Here is a 19,613-nt window from a genome sequence, read left to right as displayed (position 1 = left end):
CCGTTTCTTTTTTTCATCTCGTCTATCATTTCAATTTAAGAGGATATTTCATGGTTTCCTGTTTGATACAATATATGTTTCTCGAGTATGGCAGTCCTGCGAATCTTTTCCATGAGTGCGAACAAATATGAAATTATCGGTATTAGTTGTCTGCCTAAAAATAAGAAATATATGAAAGTCAACCAGAAAACCATTTATGTTTCTATTCATTATATTTTTTTGTAACGCGACGCAAATATTGCTGCATCAGATATGTGCAGGAGTAAGTAGCATAATAGATAACGACAGGTTAATGACATAAAGCCTAGTGGTTCTTATTTTACTCTTCAGGTCCTCTTATCTTCAAGACAAGACAAATGATTTGCGCCATTTTCCAGAACAGGTAACTCGACGCAATTCTGCCGTTTACTGCTATAATCTATTAAGATTTACAAACAAAAATGGAATCAATTATGAAGTTATGTAAATATCATAATGTATGTTGCAAACGAGTGCTAGAACTACAACCTATTCTGCCTTTTACTTCGTTTGAAGTTGAAACTGAAAATCAACGCGATTGATAGAAAATACTGTTCTGATTTGACAATACTAAAAGTGATACATTAATTGCAAGGAAGATACAAGTGTTTTTTCGAATGAATCATTCGTGTTATTTCAATAGTAAGAGGTAATGAACATGTCATAGTTTACAATACTAATAACTGATATTACATATACCTGTTTCAAACCATCAGTAATGGAAGTTTTGTTCACGTAAACTGAGTTCACTGGTGCAAATGAACTTTGAAATCCGGCATGATGTTTCCCTAGACTGCACCTGAATCCTTGGTGAACAACACCGACACATGCTTTTTGAAGAAGACATTTCCGGATGCACTGTATTATACCGTAGGGTTGCAACTCCGATAGCAGTCCCGAGTTTAAAGTAACACCTTCCTGTACCGGTATAGCAGTATTTAATTTGGTGCCTGTAGCATTTGTCACCGAAACTTCAATAGTTCTTGAATCTAACTCAGAACTCACTAAAACTACAAGATGGATGTAAAGAAAAATTAAAATCATAACTGACAGGTCCTGCAGCAGCGGGTGAAGTCATACGCCTTGTGGAAAATTATGGCATGTCTTGCGGGGACGTGCTTTGTCTGTTTTAAACAGGAAAAAAACTACCCAATGTAGAATACTTTTCAAATAGAACTTGCTAGTATGTAAATGTCTTGTGATTGATTATTCCTCAACACGCCCGATGTTTGGTTACTATAATTGAAATAGGTTAAGGTACGTATAGTATCGATTGATTTTTATATCTTTGAAGCCAGTAAATGTTGAATACGCATACTAATGAATTTAATAACAAGCTCAAATGTAAAGGTCTGTCCGTATAAATACTATAAACAACAATTGGTATATTTTAATCAATGCGATAGTGAATAAATATATGCTTATGTAAGTCATTAAAGCTGTATTTGAATGTTACAAATGAATGTGTTTTATGATAAGGGAAACCAACAACACCTTGTTTCACTGACGGTTAAGAACTAAGTTGTTTTTCCCGTAAAGATCACTGTATCACAGCCAAAATTTGTAAAGAGTTATTTGATTTTTTTTCTTGCATGAACATACATAGTAGCTTTGATAAATGCTTTCTGAAAAGGAAAATGTACCTTCCGGATTTTTTGAAACAAAACCCACCCAACAAAAATCAAAACAAAAACAAAACCCAAAATGAAATTCACAGAATAAATACTTCCACAATAATATACGTATAAAATATATATTCGTGATAAAAAAAGCACATGACCTCCGATTATAATGTATTAACCAATAGCGCTACCATGTCAGCGGTAGAATTGTGAATAAGGATCCTTTACCCTTTACATCCCGCATTGCACTGGACTCGAGTTTGCAAGCGTTGATCAACCAACCTTCCTGTAAGACTAAAGTTAATAAGCTATAAGTGTTTTTATAAATCACGTAGGTAATAATTGTCGTATCTCAGTTCCATGTTGATCCAGAGTATAAGGACAATAAATTCGATTTAGACAAATACGTGGGCCATTCAATAAATTCTGTCACCATACAGCTCTCCATACGAACGGGCAATAAAATAGTTAAGTACATTGGCAGACTGCAAACGTTTCTAAAAAACAATGCACGTGCAAACTATCGACATTATCCAACAAGAATCGGGAAGGTTTTCATTGTTGAATGTTTACAATCGTGACTAGTGGTTACTTTTCAATGCTAAAATGAAGGTTGCGACTAGATCTAAAATACGCTCCTATATAAAAGCACGGTGCTTTACAGATATCGCCAAAACGGATACATGCAGAATTGTGCAGACTAAAGACACCTGCTCCGTCACAATGAGAACTGTTTTTTTAAGTCACCTGAGACAAAGTCTCAAGTGACCTATTGCGATCGCCTTTTGTCCGACGTCGTCCGTCGTGCGTCCGTAAACAATTTACATTTTGGACTTCCTCTCCAAAACCCCTGAGCCAATTTTAATGAAATGTTGCAGAAACCTTCCATGGCCAAAGATCAACAACAATAGTGACTAAGTTGGTCCCTAGCCCCCAGGGGCCTGAGGGGCGGGGCCAAAAAGGGTCAAATTGACTAAACTTTCAAAAATCTTCTTCTCAAGACCAAGACATGGTAGAATCCATCTATCTCTTCATAGATGGAAGGGTCTTAAGGTGCTTTACCAAAATTGTGAATTTCTTGACCCTGGGGTCTCACATTTCCCCCTAGGGAGGGGGTAAACTTTACTTTAGTTTATATAGGGAAATCACATTTTGTACCAACATTTGTTTAATTTCCATTGGAAGTAATACAATTTGAGTTAGCATTATCAGTATTGGATAGCAGTTTGATGGTATGTACAAATCAGCCCTGACTGACCCCCGGGGTTGATGGGTGGGGGTAAAAAGGGTCGAACTGACTGAAATTTCAAAAATTTTCTTCTCAAAGACCAAGATATGGTAGAATCAAACACTCTGCATAGTTGGAAGGATCTTAAGGTGCTCTACCAAAATTGTGAATTTCATGACCCTGGGGTCTCACGTTTACCCCTGGGGAGGGGGTAAACTTTACTGTAGTTTATATAGGGAAATCACATTTTGGACCAATATTTGTTTAATTTCCATTATAAGTAATTCAATTTGGGATAGCATTATCAGTATTGGATAGCAGTTTAATGGTATGCACATATGAACCCTGACTAATTCCCCCGGGGCTGATGGGTGGGGCCAAAAAGGGACGAATTGACTGAAATTTCAAAAATCATCTTCTCTAAGACCCAGATATGGTAGAATCAAATACTCTTCATAGATGGAAGGTCTTAAGGTTTATGACCCTAGGATATTGAATAAGGTGGTTTTATTGATTTTTGTTACTTTGAATGATATTTTTGTTCTTGTTGAAAACAAAATCAACTCTCTGTATAAATATATCAGGTGACCGTTAAGGCCCATGGGCCTCTTGTTAAGGTTGCTGATCAAATTCAAGAACGGTAAAAGTAACATCAAAGAGGACACACGATCTGGTAGGCCAGTTGTTTGAGCATCAAAGCAGAATATTGCTGCTGTGAAAGCAATTATTAAAGATAGTGGTCTTTATTCTGGTTCTCAGGTAGCTCATATAGTTGGCTTTTCAGAAGGCAGTACACATCACTTTCTGACCAATTGCTTGAAATTTAAGAAGGTTGTAATCGATGTTTCCCTTATTTGCTGACATCTGAACAAAAGACCAAGTGTTTAGAATGTGCTAAAGATATATTGAAAGGTACGGTAATTGCAATTCAAGAAAGCTTTTTTAGTTATTTATAGGGGATGAGACCTGGATATATTACTTCGGACCTTTACTGATCCAAATTACTGAAGCATGTGAAAAGATTCTACATGAAAAAGCGTCCAAGTAAAGGTTTGAATGGCATCCAGTTAATTCACGACAATGTCTCATCCAATAAAGCAATATTGTTCAGGCTTTTTTTATATCAAGAGAAGGTATTCACCCTACTCACCTGATCTAAGTCTGTGACTTCTTCCCGTTTTTTACTTAGAAAATGCTTTCTTGTGAACGGTATGCATATATTAGTGCTCTGGGTAGTTCAATATTCCAGTGTCTTGCAAGTATACCAAGGGGAGACTACCACGCAGTGTTTACGTCATGTCTCCTAAGGGGGGATATTTTGAAGGAATGTAACAGAAAAATAAAAGTATATACATCACACTTGTGATTTAGGACATTAGCGACAAAAGTTATTGAATGGCTCTCGTTACCAAGGATTGTAAATAAGATTTAATGGCATTATTCAATGAGTGAAGGTCCGAATTATATCAACGGTTGCTGCTTTGATCACTGCTAATTGCAAATACTTAACAGTATATATTGTCTACGTTTCTCTTCAAAAACATGATTGGGACGTTTTATTCACCTGGCGTCAGGGTTGTAAACCGATAAATATGGCGACGTTCGATTTCTTGGTATCTCGTATACAAAGTTCGTGTTGATAACATCTTGTTGGTGGTCTTTATCATACTTCAGTGCATAGGAGGCACGGAAGCCTCAATCGATGTGTACATTTGTAGAACAAGAATATGGATTTATCGCTCTTTTGATTGAAGTAGCAACAATATGAATTCTTGTTCATGAGTACTCTTATTACTGGTAATTTGCACAGAATACTAAAGCCCTAGTTTACATTTATTTTCGTAACGAATTATGATTTGATTGTGCTACACGTTGTGCGTGCACTTGAATCAAAAATCCATACAACAGTTATCTTCACAATTTGTTTCACTCCTGGTTTTATATCGGGTCTTGTTTTAATTTTCTCAACGTAATAATGTTGACAATTTTTCCGTCATAAATATTCAATTCTGATTTTTATATTGAATATTTAAAATATGGTGTCTTTTAGTCAATGTGAATAAGCAGTCATGTATGCACATTGTAATATGTTTTGCCATTATGTGTTAATGCATTGGTATTTTTGGCCATTTCGTATTAACGCTATGCTAATATTTTATAATTTATTTTGACAATATGGTATATTCTGTGATTTTGTTTTGACGTTATGGTATATTTTGTATTAACACTATGGTATAACGCTTTGGTATATTTTGTAATTTTGTTTTGACGTTATGATATATTTTGTATTAACGCTATGGTATAACGCTTTGGTATATTTTGTGATTTTGTTTTGACGTTATGATATATTTTGTATTAACGCTATGGTATAACGCTTTGGTATATTTTGTAATTTTGTTTTGACGTTATGATATATTTTGTAATTTTGTATTAACGCTATGGTATCTTTTGCTATTTTGTACTGACGTTGCGGTTGCTATTTTACGTTGACACTTTGGCATATTTTTGTCGTTGTGTAATGACGCTATGTAATATGTTTTAATGAATGTTCTTTTCAATTTATGGAAACAATATATGCACCTTTTGAAAAAATGCTTTAAATAGTTAAACTATTCAGTATAATATATTTTGTTAATATAACAATGTGTTTCTATGAAAAAGAGTTTTTATTCGTTTATTTGGCGATTATATAACCATAATATTATATCTTAAATGTTTCAGTAAATTATTTTATTTTATTATAATGTTTAAGAGTGGTCGATGTAATACGGACACGATTTTATTGTATCAGATTTGGTGGCAGATTCAGGGACACAAATATTACGGAACTTCATGAGCCCAAATTAATTATAATGCTATGGTTGTTCTATACACATGTTTCACATTTTTTTTTTATATATTTCGAGAAGATTTTTTTTTTCACAATAACTTTACTGATAGTGCCCTCTATCTGCCATCTAAATCACTTTTTTTCACAATCAAAAGACAACACTTGATTAACAAATATTGTACGAAAATCTATTTACTATTTAATTTTAGAAACAAAATATGATATCATTTCAATAATTAATGTCATTATGATACCTCATTACATATTGCTATTTATGGCGACCTGTTGCTGCAAAATTAATTTAGCAACATTAGTTTACCTCCACTTTCGCAATTGTCATAGTTCGTTAGAATGGAATGGTAAGTACAACCTCATTCATTACAATTACCGATAAAATACACTTATACATTAATAATATTCATCCCGAAATGTTGACAATTTTAATGGGGATTCGTTTACAACTGAATGAGGCAAAGCGTACACATTTTTCTATTTGTTTTTCTCTCTACAAGTAACTGCATAGCAACACAATTAAAAGTATAGAGATGGGAACATAGTTAGTCAATAGTACGATATCCAAGGAAATTATTTACCGCAACTGTAGTCAAAATATAATCATTATTCAGCGGAACTCGTTGTTGCAGACTTTGATCGAAAGTATCCGAAGTAAAGATACTTAAATGCATTTTATATTCTGAATACTGCTAACGTACTTATTTTAGTGTGTTTTCGAGATTTTAAACGTACTAGTTCAATAATGAAATGGCGCATCCCCAATATATGAACGGCAAACATTACCCAGATATTTCAATTAGCACATCATAACTTACTGCAATATTTAAATCTCTTAAATAACATCACTACCAAGATATGAGAGTAAATAGTACATAATGATCTGGTATCACAATACAGTAAACTATTGAAGATCTATTTTACTAATATATCTAGGATTAATGTCACCGAAATTACATACCATTCAAAATGCGGTCCCAACAATTCATGATTGATTCTCAAAGACATCTAACCTGGTCAACACAATATTTTACCGGGACGAAACACAATGATTTTTAAACGTTTCGAATAAAAAAAAGTCAACGGGTTTAACAAGACTTGTAGAGTAGTCGTAAACAAACACCATTAAAAATTAAATACTACTGTTTTCCTAAAACACATCAACTTCAATTCATTTCTATTTTCTACATAACCATTAAAGTTTCACAACTCAAAAATATTGAAAAAAAAATATCTATTAATTCAATATTTGTGTTCTCTTGCCAGAAATACAAAACATCCATAATTACGAATGTGAAATATTGAGCAACTTCTTGTGATATTCAATACATAATTATGAATATGCCACATACAATGGTTTTATTCACAATATAAAGAAGTTGTGAAGGATAGATAGGGTTTTACATGTAATAAGTAATAAAAAAACCCACCTGATTAGTAGAGTTGTTTGAATTTCAAACTAGCATATTGTAAGATATTTGACAGAAGTGCTAGTGTTGTGCCAAATACAATTTTAGTATTGCAATTTCGCGATTTCTACTTAGGAATATCGCCCTGTTCAACTTTAAGAATACTCATTTCTCAAAATATGACAAGGTGATTTGACACAAGTTATCTCTACATTATCAACACCCTTTCGACCAGCATTAAAATAAAATGTATAAACGTGGTCATGACTGGGATAAGCGTAATACAGTATATGTATTACAATAAAAGAGAAAAGTAAAGCATACCAAACAGGTGTTTCCACTATTGAAATTAGTAAATATTATACCTACTGCTGGGCATTATAGACTTCAATATATTGTGATATTACTTACTTTGGAAAGATGTTGCTTACCAAATAACAGTAAGTAAATAGATTTTGTTCAAGTCATTGAAATGTTGACACCATTCAAGCTTTTGTACTAAATAGTTTTGATCATTCTAATAAAATATAGTTAGTATTTTCACAGTACAGCTACAATACAAAAACAAAAACAAATACAATGTACATACAGGGCTATCGATAATATCGATTATCAATTAAGAGCAATGTGACCTGCCATACATATGTTAGTTTACAATTGATCACAAAACTATAAAGTGATACATAGAACTAATTCATGTGATACTTTTGCGTATTATATTAAGTAACATCTAAATTTATACTCATAGTGACCTAATGCAACTACCAAATGTAAACTGTTTCATTTGCCCATGAAATTGACTAGATTTACATCGCGCGTGAGTTTGAATACGCGTTCGAAAATTAATATTTAAACTTATGAATTCATCAACAAAAATATCTTTTTGTGTTTTGTTTCCCATAATATTGCTGTATTAAACTTTCAGCATACACATCATGTTTTATGATGGTTCTTCCATGACGACTTCATTATTTTACATTACACCAATATGTAGACTTGCAAAAGCTCCAGAATCTGGGAGAAAGAATCAGAATGGTCTTTCGCACGTTCCAGTTATTGAAAAACACACACTTTGATTGGAATACGAAGATTTAATCTTGCGTTGGTCGATTTATCGGTTGGTGAATTGAGCTTGTTTTGAAACAAATTTAATGAACTGCAAAGTTGAACAATAGCCATTAGGTTAAACAGCGACCATTTAGACTTGGCGATTGCATGTGACATAAATTTCATGAATATTCTCGGTTATGTCTTAGAACTTGTCTTCAATTTGTGATAAGATTTTAGTTTTAGTTTTTCGGAGTCTCTAAAGTCACAACATCTGGACTCGTTTTCAAAAACCTCATATTAAATAAAAAGAACTCCATTAATATCATAAATGCTTTACTTCAGGATTTACGCTGATATAAGTGTCAATCTTAGTCAATATGACACAATATCAGTTTATTTCCGAATTCATCCAAAGGACAGATTACAATACGCAATTAATAAAAAGTTTTTTTGAAACAAAAATGATATTTTCTGTTTTACAAACGATCACTCGCATTAAAAGACTGGAATTAAATGTATAAACAAGATGTATTCTTAAATATGAATAATTGAAAGTAAACAACATTTATATATCACCAATATCTATATATTTATTTATGCTGTTGAAGTCAAATGGATTTATCAATACAAATACAATTACGTATTATGGATTACAATAAATTGTATTGAATCTTTTCATTGAAAAACGTCACAGAACACAATTCTGTGAGCTTTGACACAATCTCACTTTGACACTCGACTCGAACCCTCGACTAAATAAATTATGCCTTGAAAGGCATTTAACAATAGACAAATCAGATTGACAAAAAAATGACATTTCATATGTAAAAATCCAATTATAAAATGTTTAAAAGTCTTAAGTTGATATCAAATTGTTAAGCTTAAATATTTTCAAAAACATGCAAATGTAAGCTAAATAATATATCTACCTTTTGAATCTGACAAGATGAGAAACAACGTACAACTGGAAAGTGTTACTCCGCATTGCTAACCAGAACCGTAACGTTTGGCCATGAAGTTACCAAACAGAATCGTTTACCGCTTTTGTTTGCACAAATGTTATAACTTGTGGTTGTGTAAATACAGTAGTTCATGACTCACAGATACGAACAGCGTGTTCAGCCGTTGCTTCATCTGCATTGAAACAGGAACTTGGCGGCTTTGACAGAAGTGAATAGAAATACTGTTCTGACCGGTCTTTGCAAAATGGATTTTCTTTCACCGTGAGAAATATATTACTTTTGTAAATTGCTACAATTTACTCAAACATTTACTAAAAACCTATATCAGTCTTTTGAAACAAATAAGTTATGTACCAGTTACTCCCCTTTTCCTGTTCTGTAAGAGAGATGACAGGAGGGATTACACACCTCAGTCTAGAATCAATTTCACTGCACTATAATTGAGATTGCTTTTTATCTGCCATATCTTTTCCTTACAGGGATCAGCATATGAACATTTGCCATACTCCCATGGCCGGCTTGGGGAAAGAAAAGAACCTGCTGTATCATACTACATGTATCCAAGGGCGACTCATGCGGGACATCCCTCTTCTCTGTGTCCTCTACACTTAGGTATACTGAAGAAACCGAAATAGATCCGCGGCCTCATTTGCAATACCTTTCTTTACTTTCCTATACATTCATTCTCTTCTGTTGCTTCACTCTTGCTATCCATGTTTTAATGTGATGACAAATAACCATTTAAAAAATCAAAAATGCTACTGCTGAGTTACATAATAAATGCATGCTTTCTATACCGTTAATGATATATTTAATTTATTTAAATATTCTTTGTATATGCATTAACTGAATCTATTTTGGAATAAGATTATATGTATCCTATCAATGTGAAAACAATAAACGTGTTCATAAATCCAAATAGTTTGTGTAACAACAAAGTTTCTATTTGCTTTTCTCAACTTACAAAGAAGTATAAAGAGTTTTTTTTAGACTTATCTTCATAGGATATCATATATATTTGAATACGTTAAATAAAGATTAAGATAAGTTGCCTGTTGCTACTTAAATGTTTCCTAGATATACTGAATATCCCAGTTAAACGCACACAGTTATAATCAGTATCTGAAAACAACGTGCCCAAACAATATTACCGGAACACAAAACATTAAAATACAGCAAGTCACGTGAGGAATGTAGAATATATGTCAGAACCGATGCTTTGCCGAGACTTAAAAGACGGGCGGTTGCTGAAAATGTGTTGATGATAAATAAAGTACAGTCAGTCTTTTGAGGACACGTGAATGCTTTGTTAACAGCTGTAAACGACATGAAATTTGACTTCCACTGCAGTCGTTCATATCATCTGGGGCTTCATTGACCGTTAAAGAGCCCTTATCAGTAAGCACAAGCGACGAAGAGCGTGTCTTTGCAACTGCCTTTGGAGAGACCAGACACGGTTAACTGCGTGCAATTACCAGATGCACTGAGCCCGTCTGTGGAAAACAGGGCATCCGAGATCGGCTGTGCATCGAAGTACGTCATTTCAGCCCCTGATCCGGCCACATGCAATGGGAAGCCTGATAATAAAAGATGAATGTAAAACTCACACAGCTGATTACAAAATTAAATTTGATAAAAGACACAATATACCAAAATATTTCAATTTCTACTGAAGTTTGACTAATGCAACTACCAAATGTTACATATCGCAGCCTTCCAAAATACTCACATACACTACACGCATGCATCTTGCACACAGGGGAGGCCGTCCTTAAATGACCTTAGCTGTTAATAGAACGTTAAACAAAATAAAACCAAACCAAAACCAAATGTTACGCATTTCATTTGCCGATGAGATTGACCGGATTAACATTGCCTGTGCGTGTGAATACATATTTTCATATTTTGCGAAGGGAGGTAACTATTGACATTTTTTAACAAAAACGTAACCACTTGTATAAGATTTGACATTTTTAATTTATTACACAAAAAATTGTTCGAGAAACCAGAAACGATCAATCAGCAAAACATGAACTGCTTCGAAGTTCATTAATATTTTTGCAGGACCAACTCAATTTAACAACCAATGAAATTGACCGAAGCAAGATTTAATCCTTAAATGAATTACACTGCAACATACAGCCGTTCGTCCGTTTAGGACTCGTCAGTGATGCTACGGGCCAGAACGAGGGCACCCAAATGGGTCCATACTACTGTTGAAACAGAAGGGGATGTGTAAAAATTACCTTATTTTATGGGTTTCAAAATGCTGAGGTTAATATAGAATATAGAATTGAATAAGAAGTAAAGTATGTACCGAACCACTACTCAAAAGAGATTGATGTGGTTATCAAGGTTAAGGAAATCACGACTACAAGACACATCATATTATTCTTCAGTTGTACATGTAAGTAAAAGCTGACTAGGACGTGTAAGGTGCTGATGGGGAACATTGCACCATGCCAAAATGAAGTATAATTAGTAACCTGCTATATTTACACACTTAGACGATCTGTATTGTAGTTTATTTTCTTTATTCACATAAAAAAAAACCACAATGAACGAATTATTTTCTAAAACTTTTACAAGATATACCAAATTTGAAACCTCTTGATAGATTTAATTTATCGAAATAATAATAAAAAAACAAATGTTAAGAAGAGATGTCGCTTTAATATCAATTTTAAAACTTAACATTTCTTTCTCATGATTAAATTTCTTCGAGTATCCCCCTGTTCAATAGTTAACCTAGCATATTCTGTTAAAATATGAGATTCGGCAAGTACAACAAATGCGAGCGGTTCCAATACAAGGAACAGGACAAACATGTATACTACAAGGCCGTCAAATATATAGAACGGTTTGTAGGGGTAGCTGGGCAAGTAGCCGAAGATACTGATATCCATACACTTGAATAGGAGGTTGTACTCTGGCAAATAATCCAACACAGTTGCAGGATATATCATGGCGAATAAATTAACAGGGTTTAGTTGGAAAATTATACCAAAGCGTAAACCTGAGCATGATTGGAACTCAAATTCGATGAGCATACGCAAATATGTGAAAAGCGAAAAAAAATGAAGGAAACATTTGAAAATGTTTAATAACCAGATCAGATGTTGCATTAATTTCACGTTCGCAAAGCGAGAACTGGGGAAGTGACAGCGAAACCACAAGTTACAACCATAGACGTCTATATTCATATCATGCAAGGGTATACATAGTTTCTAGTGCGATCATGATGGCGACACTATAAAACCAGTCTTCCTCAACCTGTCTCTCTATGGAAATGGATTGATGTAAGTTGTAATACTTGTGCCCAATCCAGTAGCATTATAGCAATACAATTTTAAATCAACCTGTCTCTCTAAAAATCCTGTGCTATAAGTTGCCCGTCAGCAGTCGTCATTTACCCTGAATTAATCTATCATGATAGAACAAAATCGCATGCACTTACTGTCTCTGCTTTCGGACTGGATATAGGTCAGGACCGCATTGAGCTGTATCATGGTCTGTACGGCCAGAAGCCGAGCATTGTCACGTGAACAGACAGCCTCAGCTTCTTCATGGTCCATCTGTTTACTGTATATCTTGTAACACAGTCCAGCGTCTCTGTCCAGGATATAGTTCCGATCAAGAGCATGCGCTAGAATAGTAAAAGGCCGTAATGTTTTTTATTTAACAGTGCCTTTGGCTCATCAAGTATGATACATAAAATGTTCAGCTTCGGTGTTAATGTTTCCCTGAAAAAATCACATGATGTACAAAAATGAAATCAACCAAACTTTTGAACACAGTTTATATTATGACATGAACAGTAAATGACTACATGCGTCATTCCTGCAACATGTTAATTGGCTCAAGTCGAATATAAAGAAATATCTGTGTAAAATTGTTAAGATGAAACTACATGTATCTGCCTCGATGCAGATTTGTGTTATGACTATCATTATTAAGGTGGTAAATGCATAACGCACTGACTATAAATAAAACTATTCATGGATGTTTGTAACTATTAATATTAAAGTCATAGTATCGATGCTCAAAGGTAGTAATATCTTTGCAATAACCAGGTATTGTTAGTACATTCCAATCTAATATACATGTAAAATTGTCCTCCCTTAACATGAATCAACGCATGGTAGTTTAGGTTCCTTACGAACAGAAATATATAAATAGCACGTACAAAGATTGAAGAAATACATTGGTTGCGCTGTCAGAGGGAGATCCTTCCGTTGCTCGTTCCCAGAGGTTTTATAGAAGTTCCTGAAGTAGTTGCCTCCATATTTCATGCATTTCCCTTTTGCTGCGTCGTATGCAAAGGACATGCAAGTCTCGTTACCGAAACAGTCCTGTCCACACATCGGGGCATCGATATCAATGACCTCCATTGGAGCTCCAAGGTCGTCTGGTAAGGCTGGGGAATAGGCTGCCTTAGACGACACCAGTGTTCCTGTACAAATTACAAGAAGGTTATGCATACATCACTTTTGTATTAACTACAACAATGCTAACCAGGGGGGAATACAGACTAACTTCATGATACCAATATATACTTAAATTACTCTCCAGATTCAGGACATCAAGGATTGGCTGGAATTTGTGCTGACACCATCTTTTAGTTTCCGAAACAACATCCTCGGCACTGCTACGGGTAGTCTAGTGTCTCATATTGTGGTTAATTTGTTCATGGAAAATCTGGAGCAAGAAGCAAAATCCACTGCCCCCATTGAATGCAAGCCCAGCTTATGGAAACGATATGTTGACGACATATTTCAGATAATCAAGAAGGGCTCACAGAAGGATTTGAACACACATATCACCACCATATAGATACAATAGTCACAGACCAATGTGCATATCCGGAATCGGCCCTAAAACGACTACAACCACAGTGTCAAAATAATGTCAGAATAAGAAAATGCCAATCAAGTATAAGAACAAAACCAAAGCTAATCTAAATACGATCTTAAAAAGGCAACAACAGTTGCTGACATGTAAATATCTTTTCAATAATCTTTATTTTTTTCCTGTTAACAGTATATTATCTAACCAAAACAAGTACCATATATATAAATACATTATAATTTTGAAATATTTCAACATAAAAAAATATATATTCAAGAACAGAGCATCTCAAGATTTTCTAAATGAAATTATAACAAAACATAACAAGCAAGTCAACATTATTACCAGGGTTTTTGCCAGCTATTGTGGGAAAGGGTCCCTGAGAAGGAATTGGGAAAATATCATCAGCATTTTGGCAAAAATTGGGAAATTTCATCAGTGTCCCCATGTTAAGGGAACATTTTTAGTTTTGATAGAATAAAACCCACAATGTGATTTGCAAAAACATTCATCTAGCTGTTTCTTACAGTAAAATGTACAGCAATAAATAAACAGATCAATTTTTGGTGTTTTTGTTAATTCAATTTCAAATTCCTGTTATTTTTTTTTCATTATTTATATTTTGAATGCTCCTTCACGGACGGTAATACTTTGTTCATATGGTATAATGACTAGAAAATTGTATGAACATGCTTTTAAATCAAATTGGGAAAATAAAGACTGAAATTTGGAAAATACAGGGAAACTCTGATTACATAACTTATATCTTGCACCTGTTAAAATGGGAATAAAACTTGTGGTCATCACACTCGCCACTTCTGTGGTGGGAGACCCAGGTTCAAATCCTGGTGGAAATAATAGTACAACTTGAAATTATGTAAATACTGCAAATATATATAAACATAAACAACTAGTTATATACAACTCTGTGAGAATTCCCATTACTTGGTACATTTTATTTAAATATATGTAACCTTGTTAATTTGTTCTTTACCTGCATTCATACAACAACAGGACATTCGAACATCTTGCATTTTGGTAGGCAGTGAGTATTACATTTGTGATTTGTGAACTTAATTTAGAAAATTGATTTAATTTAGCTATCAAAGTCTTGGTGTTGACCTCTTGTGAATGCCTTATGTCCGTCATAGTAACCACTTCAGTTAATGTTTGAAGGAAAGGTCCATGGTCAAATGCAAGCCAAATTTATGAATTACATGTGGATCTAATCTGCCAGGAGTTTGAGCCCAAAAGAGGTCAAATTGACTAAATTTTCAACGGTCTTCTTATTCAGGCAGAGATGCTAAATTCAAATACTCATCATAGATGGAAAGGTCCTGTAGGCCTATTTCAAATTTATGAATATTTTGCTACCTCTGGATCATTCATTCCTCCTTGAGAAAGTGTTAATGTTTAGGCTGAAACAAAATGAAAATGTTTTTCAGGCAACATTCCAGATAAAAAATGGCGTTGGTCAGTAAGGAGGCATTTTTTGTTGTTGTAAATTTTCATGGATCAATATATACTTACTACAGGGTAATAACCAATGTAAGAAAAATAAATGTCTATGCATTTCAATTGTTGTTATTCTGTCAAGAATGTGGTCAGAATCCCATGACCATAACAGTGCATGTAATTTTTGCCGGACTATTAAAATGATCTTCATGGATACAAAGTAGGTGATAAAATGTTCCCTAAGGTCCACAGGAAAAAAATAGGGTAGGTCATGATCAGGTTATACGAAGCATATGTAAATCTTGTTTTTGGCCTTACTGTGATTTGTATGGGGAAATAACACTTGGGTACTAATTCAAAATTGGTTGGAATGACTATCATGTGACTGAATGCTATGAAAATTAAGAACCTGGCCCTCCCTAGGGCCTGTAGGGAGGGGCCAGAGAGGGCAAATTGGCTGAAATTTCAACAATCTTCTTCTTAAGATCCAGATATGCTAGAATCAAACACTCTTCATGGATGGAAAGGTCCTAAATCGCTATATCTGAAATTGTTATTTCATTACTCCCGTGTCGTTCATTCCATAACTACATTTGAAAATTGTCAGCAATATATACCGTATGTCAGACGATGATGTTCCCGCCAAAAATGATATACCAATAATATATGTTGGTCAGTGGTCACTCCCAACATGAATTTCTCTCAAGGAATTCAAAAAGCCGTTTTTGGATAAAATGAACTTTTGTTCTGTTTTTGTTTGAATTTTATATCACTACAACAAATAACATAATTGCATTACAACTCAGGTCCATGTATCTCATGTATAACATAAGATCACTGTTGTATATGTACCATTTATGTGTTGTAATTGCAATGGTCCTGTTTATATCTATTGCAGCATGTGGCTTCTGCAGATACTGGTACAGTGGTATCATGCTTTAGGTTCAAAATATGTTAACAATATAATGTTTTGTTTTATCATTTGGTTATTCAAAAGGAATGGATGTTGCAGCCATTGCGTCTCCAATATTAACATTAACACCATGATTGTAAATTGTACTATATATATGTAAGTTCTCTACACAGTAACCAGTTTGCGAGAATAAAAACTTGTCATTGTCATTATTGTTTGTGTGTACTTAGAAATTACCGTGCTCTTTGCAGGTTATGAGAAGATTAACACACTCGTACTAACTGTGATTGCTCCTAGGGTCCAGTCACTCCAGCATGGTGACCTTATAACATTGAAATGGTTGAAATTAATGTCCTATAATGAAAAATGCCTACTTGCAATCCATGTACAACTTCTAAAGTTTTCCCCAGGTCTGTTACCACTCAGGAATACAATTATGCTAGCCCTTTCAAGGTTGTTTCGAAAAAACAAATACAAGCCTTACTTATGTTTCAAAGTAAACATTGACATTTTTTACTAGCCTGGGGCATTGGGTTTGGCAATTTAGGCAAACATGTAGATGTTCATGAACTGAAAAAGAAGTACATTGTTTTATTATTTTTTCAATCCCCGAAGGGTTCTCGAATGATTATAGGTTTGCACTTCGTCCGTCTGTGCGTCCGTCTGAAAAGTTTTTCACCTGGAGTAACCAGATTTGGTGTACAATGACATCTTTGGATGGCAGAGTGAAGAGTGCAAGAAGGTCACTTTGTCCTCCCTGTGTCCTATATGATTTGACATTTGACCTTAACTTTTGAAAAAGTTGGACTGGGCATATCTATTTCACCTGGAGTAACCAGATTTAGTGTAACAAGGACATCTTTGGAATGTGAAGTGAAGAGTGCACGAAAAAGGTCACTTTGACCTAACTGTGTCCTATGCTTTGACCTTTGACCTTAACTTTTGAAAAAAAAGTTAGTCCGGGGCTTTTCTTTTCTACTATTTCACCTGGAGTAAAACGATTTTATGTCCAAGACCATTTTGGGATGGAGGATTGCAAAGTGCAAGATTAAGATCACTGTGACTTATGACTTGACCTTTGACCTTTACTTTTGAAAATATGTGTACGGGGCATATCTTCTATTTCACCTGGAGTAACCAGATTTGGTGAACAAGCACATCTTGGGATGGTGTAGTAAAGTAGGTCACTATGACCTCACTGTGACCTATGTATATGCTTCCTGACATAAGTGTACTGTTTGTGTATATACATTCTTACGGTGGCCATGGGGGTCTATGGATTGCCTTGCAATACTTTGCCTTGCTAATACATATTTTCTATGCACAGTAGATCCTATTTCTTTCATCTTGTCTTGAGAAAATTTTGCCCTAAATGGATCAGGCGATATATTGACAAGGGTGTTAAAATAATAGTAAATTAGTAACAACAAAAAGGCTCACATGGAATATCTGACAGGTTTTCTTAATTGAAATACATTAATTTTTTACCACCATTCATTTCATTTTCATGGAAGAATATTCAGCGCACTATGTCCAAAGAAGAGATTCTGTTCGTTTTGTTACCTTAAATCTCTTAGCTGGGGGCGCCGCAGGCACCCGAACTCTACACTGTCATCCCAAAGGTTACTGAACTATGTGCGCTCGCTTATAGGCAGTTCCTATTTCATAGTATGTATAAGTGTGACGATATGCCATCAATATTGTATTTAGGTTACATGCATCATGTATCATCTACCCGTACAAAAAACCCTGAGCATTGCGCGCACTGTCATCTTGACTTGAAATCGTAAATCGATATGTTGACAATATATTTTATTCAGACTTTCCATTGTAGACTGGCGTATTAAGCGCAAAATGGTTCATTTGTATTCATACGCCTCGCCACTATTCAACCTACACATTCCACTTGGAATGCAAGGAGCTAGATGTATTTTTTTATCGAAGTGATTTAAGAACCAGACCGGACGACGTCTATTTCCTTCCGCAATCGACGGAACAGGCTAGTGTTATTAGCTACAAGTATGACTTACGGATACCTACACTTTCAAAGTTAATAAAAACAAAGAAAGAAAGAAACAAACAAACGTTCAAAGGGTTATGAACACAAAATTGATCAGCGTCATTTTGAAGCTTCTTTTCCCGCCTCAGATAATGTGATACAACCGTTAGCAGCCAACATTTTGGTGACGTCAGGAACCCCGTAATAACTGACGAAACAAGCACTTCATATCGAAATTATAAAGGAATACCTACATGTAGATCAATGACTATACAATTTAAAATATAAATATATATATTGAACAGCATTTTACAATGTCCATGCCGGTATGAGCATTGCACATACTACCGCACAATCCTATGTGTTGATTTAACATATGTTGATGCACATTGGTATGGCAAAGTGATAATAATAAATAATGCTAATTTGAGGTTCTTATATACCGCTTTATCACAACCTAGTTCGTAGGTTGTCTCAAAGCGGTTCACAAATTATTATCCTTGCTGATAAGGCCTTTGCAACCAGTCAGTAACTTTCCCAACATCACGGGGAGCATACAGCCGGTGCTGCCATTTCGGCGCTCACAGCTAGCATTCTACAATTCTAGCACTGTCCAACCACGTGATCTGTTACAGCTGAGTAGACTGGAACAAGAGAAGTAAAGTATCTTGCTCAAAGATACAACACTGTGCCGTGCCGTGACTCGAACCAACAACCCTTCGGTCAAGAGCCCGGCGTCCTACCATTAGACTACCGTGCCTCCCAAGTGATACGTCATCAAGACGAACACCAATTAAGTACATTGTATAATTTGCAATACTATCTAATATAATAATATTTCTTTTGTTACCAACATAACAATAAACATTTGTGGCTTTTGTCATGTGTAGATATCGATCCCGGTACATATATACCTACGTCCATCGATATGTGACACAAGCATAATCACAAAGAAGCTTCGTAAACGTTTACTGTATCCAAGCAACGAGTGAGTGTTTCATGAATATACTATCAAAATGGAATGACTGTTTATATTTAGTACATTTATATATCTAAAGATGGATATTCATTTCAAATAAGCGAGTATGTCTCCATAGGCTTATATGTCTTTGATCTGTTACAGTCAATGGCTGTATCAAATATCACATGTACATTGTAGCTAGTATAACTCATCCTATGAAAGGTTGTGTTTACGACTTGTTCACGTACATATATGTATTTTAGAATTTTAAAGTATGTAGTATGTGGTCGAATAACAGTGACCATT

At 34.6% G+C, this 19,613-nt stretch overlaps 1 protein-coding gene across 1 annotated transcript; it reads right to left on the bottom strand.

Moving 5' to 3' along the window:
• Nucleotides 1–10,526: 10,526 nt before the first annotated feature.
• Nucleotides 10,527–15,013, bottom strand: LOC110457676. The gene is made up of 4 exons (XM_021509037.1): nt 14,974–15,013; nt 13,318–13,584; nt 12,589–12,777; nt 10,527–10,708 (listed from the first exon to the last, which is right to left on the bottom strand). The coding sequence occupies exons 1-4, from the start codon at nt 15,011–15,013 to the stop codon at nt 10,527–10,529; spliced, it is 678 nt and encodes a 225-aa protein (XP_021364712.1).
• Between the last annotated feature and the right edge of the window lie 4,600 nt (nt 15,014–19,613).

The sequence above is a fragment of the Mizuhopecten yessoensis genome, unplaced genomic scaffold (assembly GCF_002113885.1).
Source record: "Mizuhopecten yessoensis strain PY_sf001 unplaced genomic scaffold, ASM211388v2 scaffold9299, whole genome shotgun sequence".
Taxonomy (NCBI): domain Eukaryota; kingdom Metazoa; phylum Mollusca; class Bivalvia; order Pectinida; family Pectinidae; genus Mizuhopecten; species Mizuhopecten yessoensis.
Note: the sequence above shows the minus strand (reverse complement) of the source record. Positions and strands in the feature narration are given on the sequence as shown.

Excerpts from the sequence above, each read along its gene's own strand:
- LOC110457676 (XM_021509037.1), bottom strand. The coding sequence starts at position 15,013 with ATGCAAGATGTTCGAATGTCCTGTTGTTGTATGAATGCAG. Across the intron at positions 12,778-13,317 it reads AATGTATTTCTTCAATCTTT|CGCATGCTCTTGATCGGAAC; the intron begins GTACGTGCTATT and ends TTACTATTCTAG. Across the intron at positions 10,709-12,588 it reads CCAGTCCGAAAGCAGAGACA|GCTTCCCATTGCATGTGGCC; the intron begins GTAAGTGCATGC and ends TTTTATTATCAG.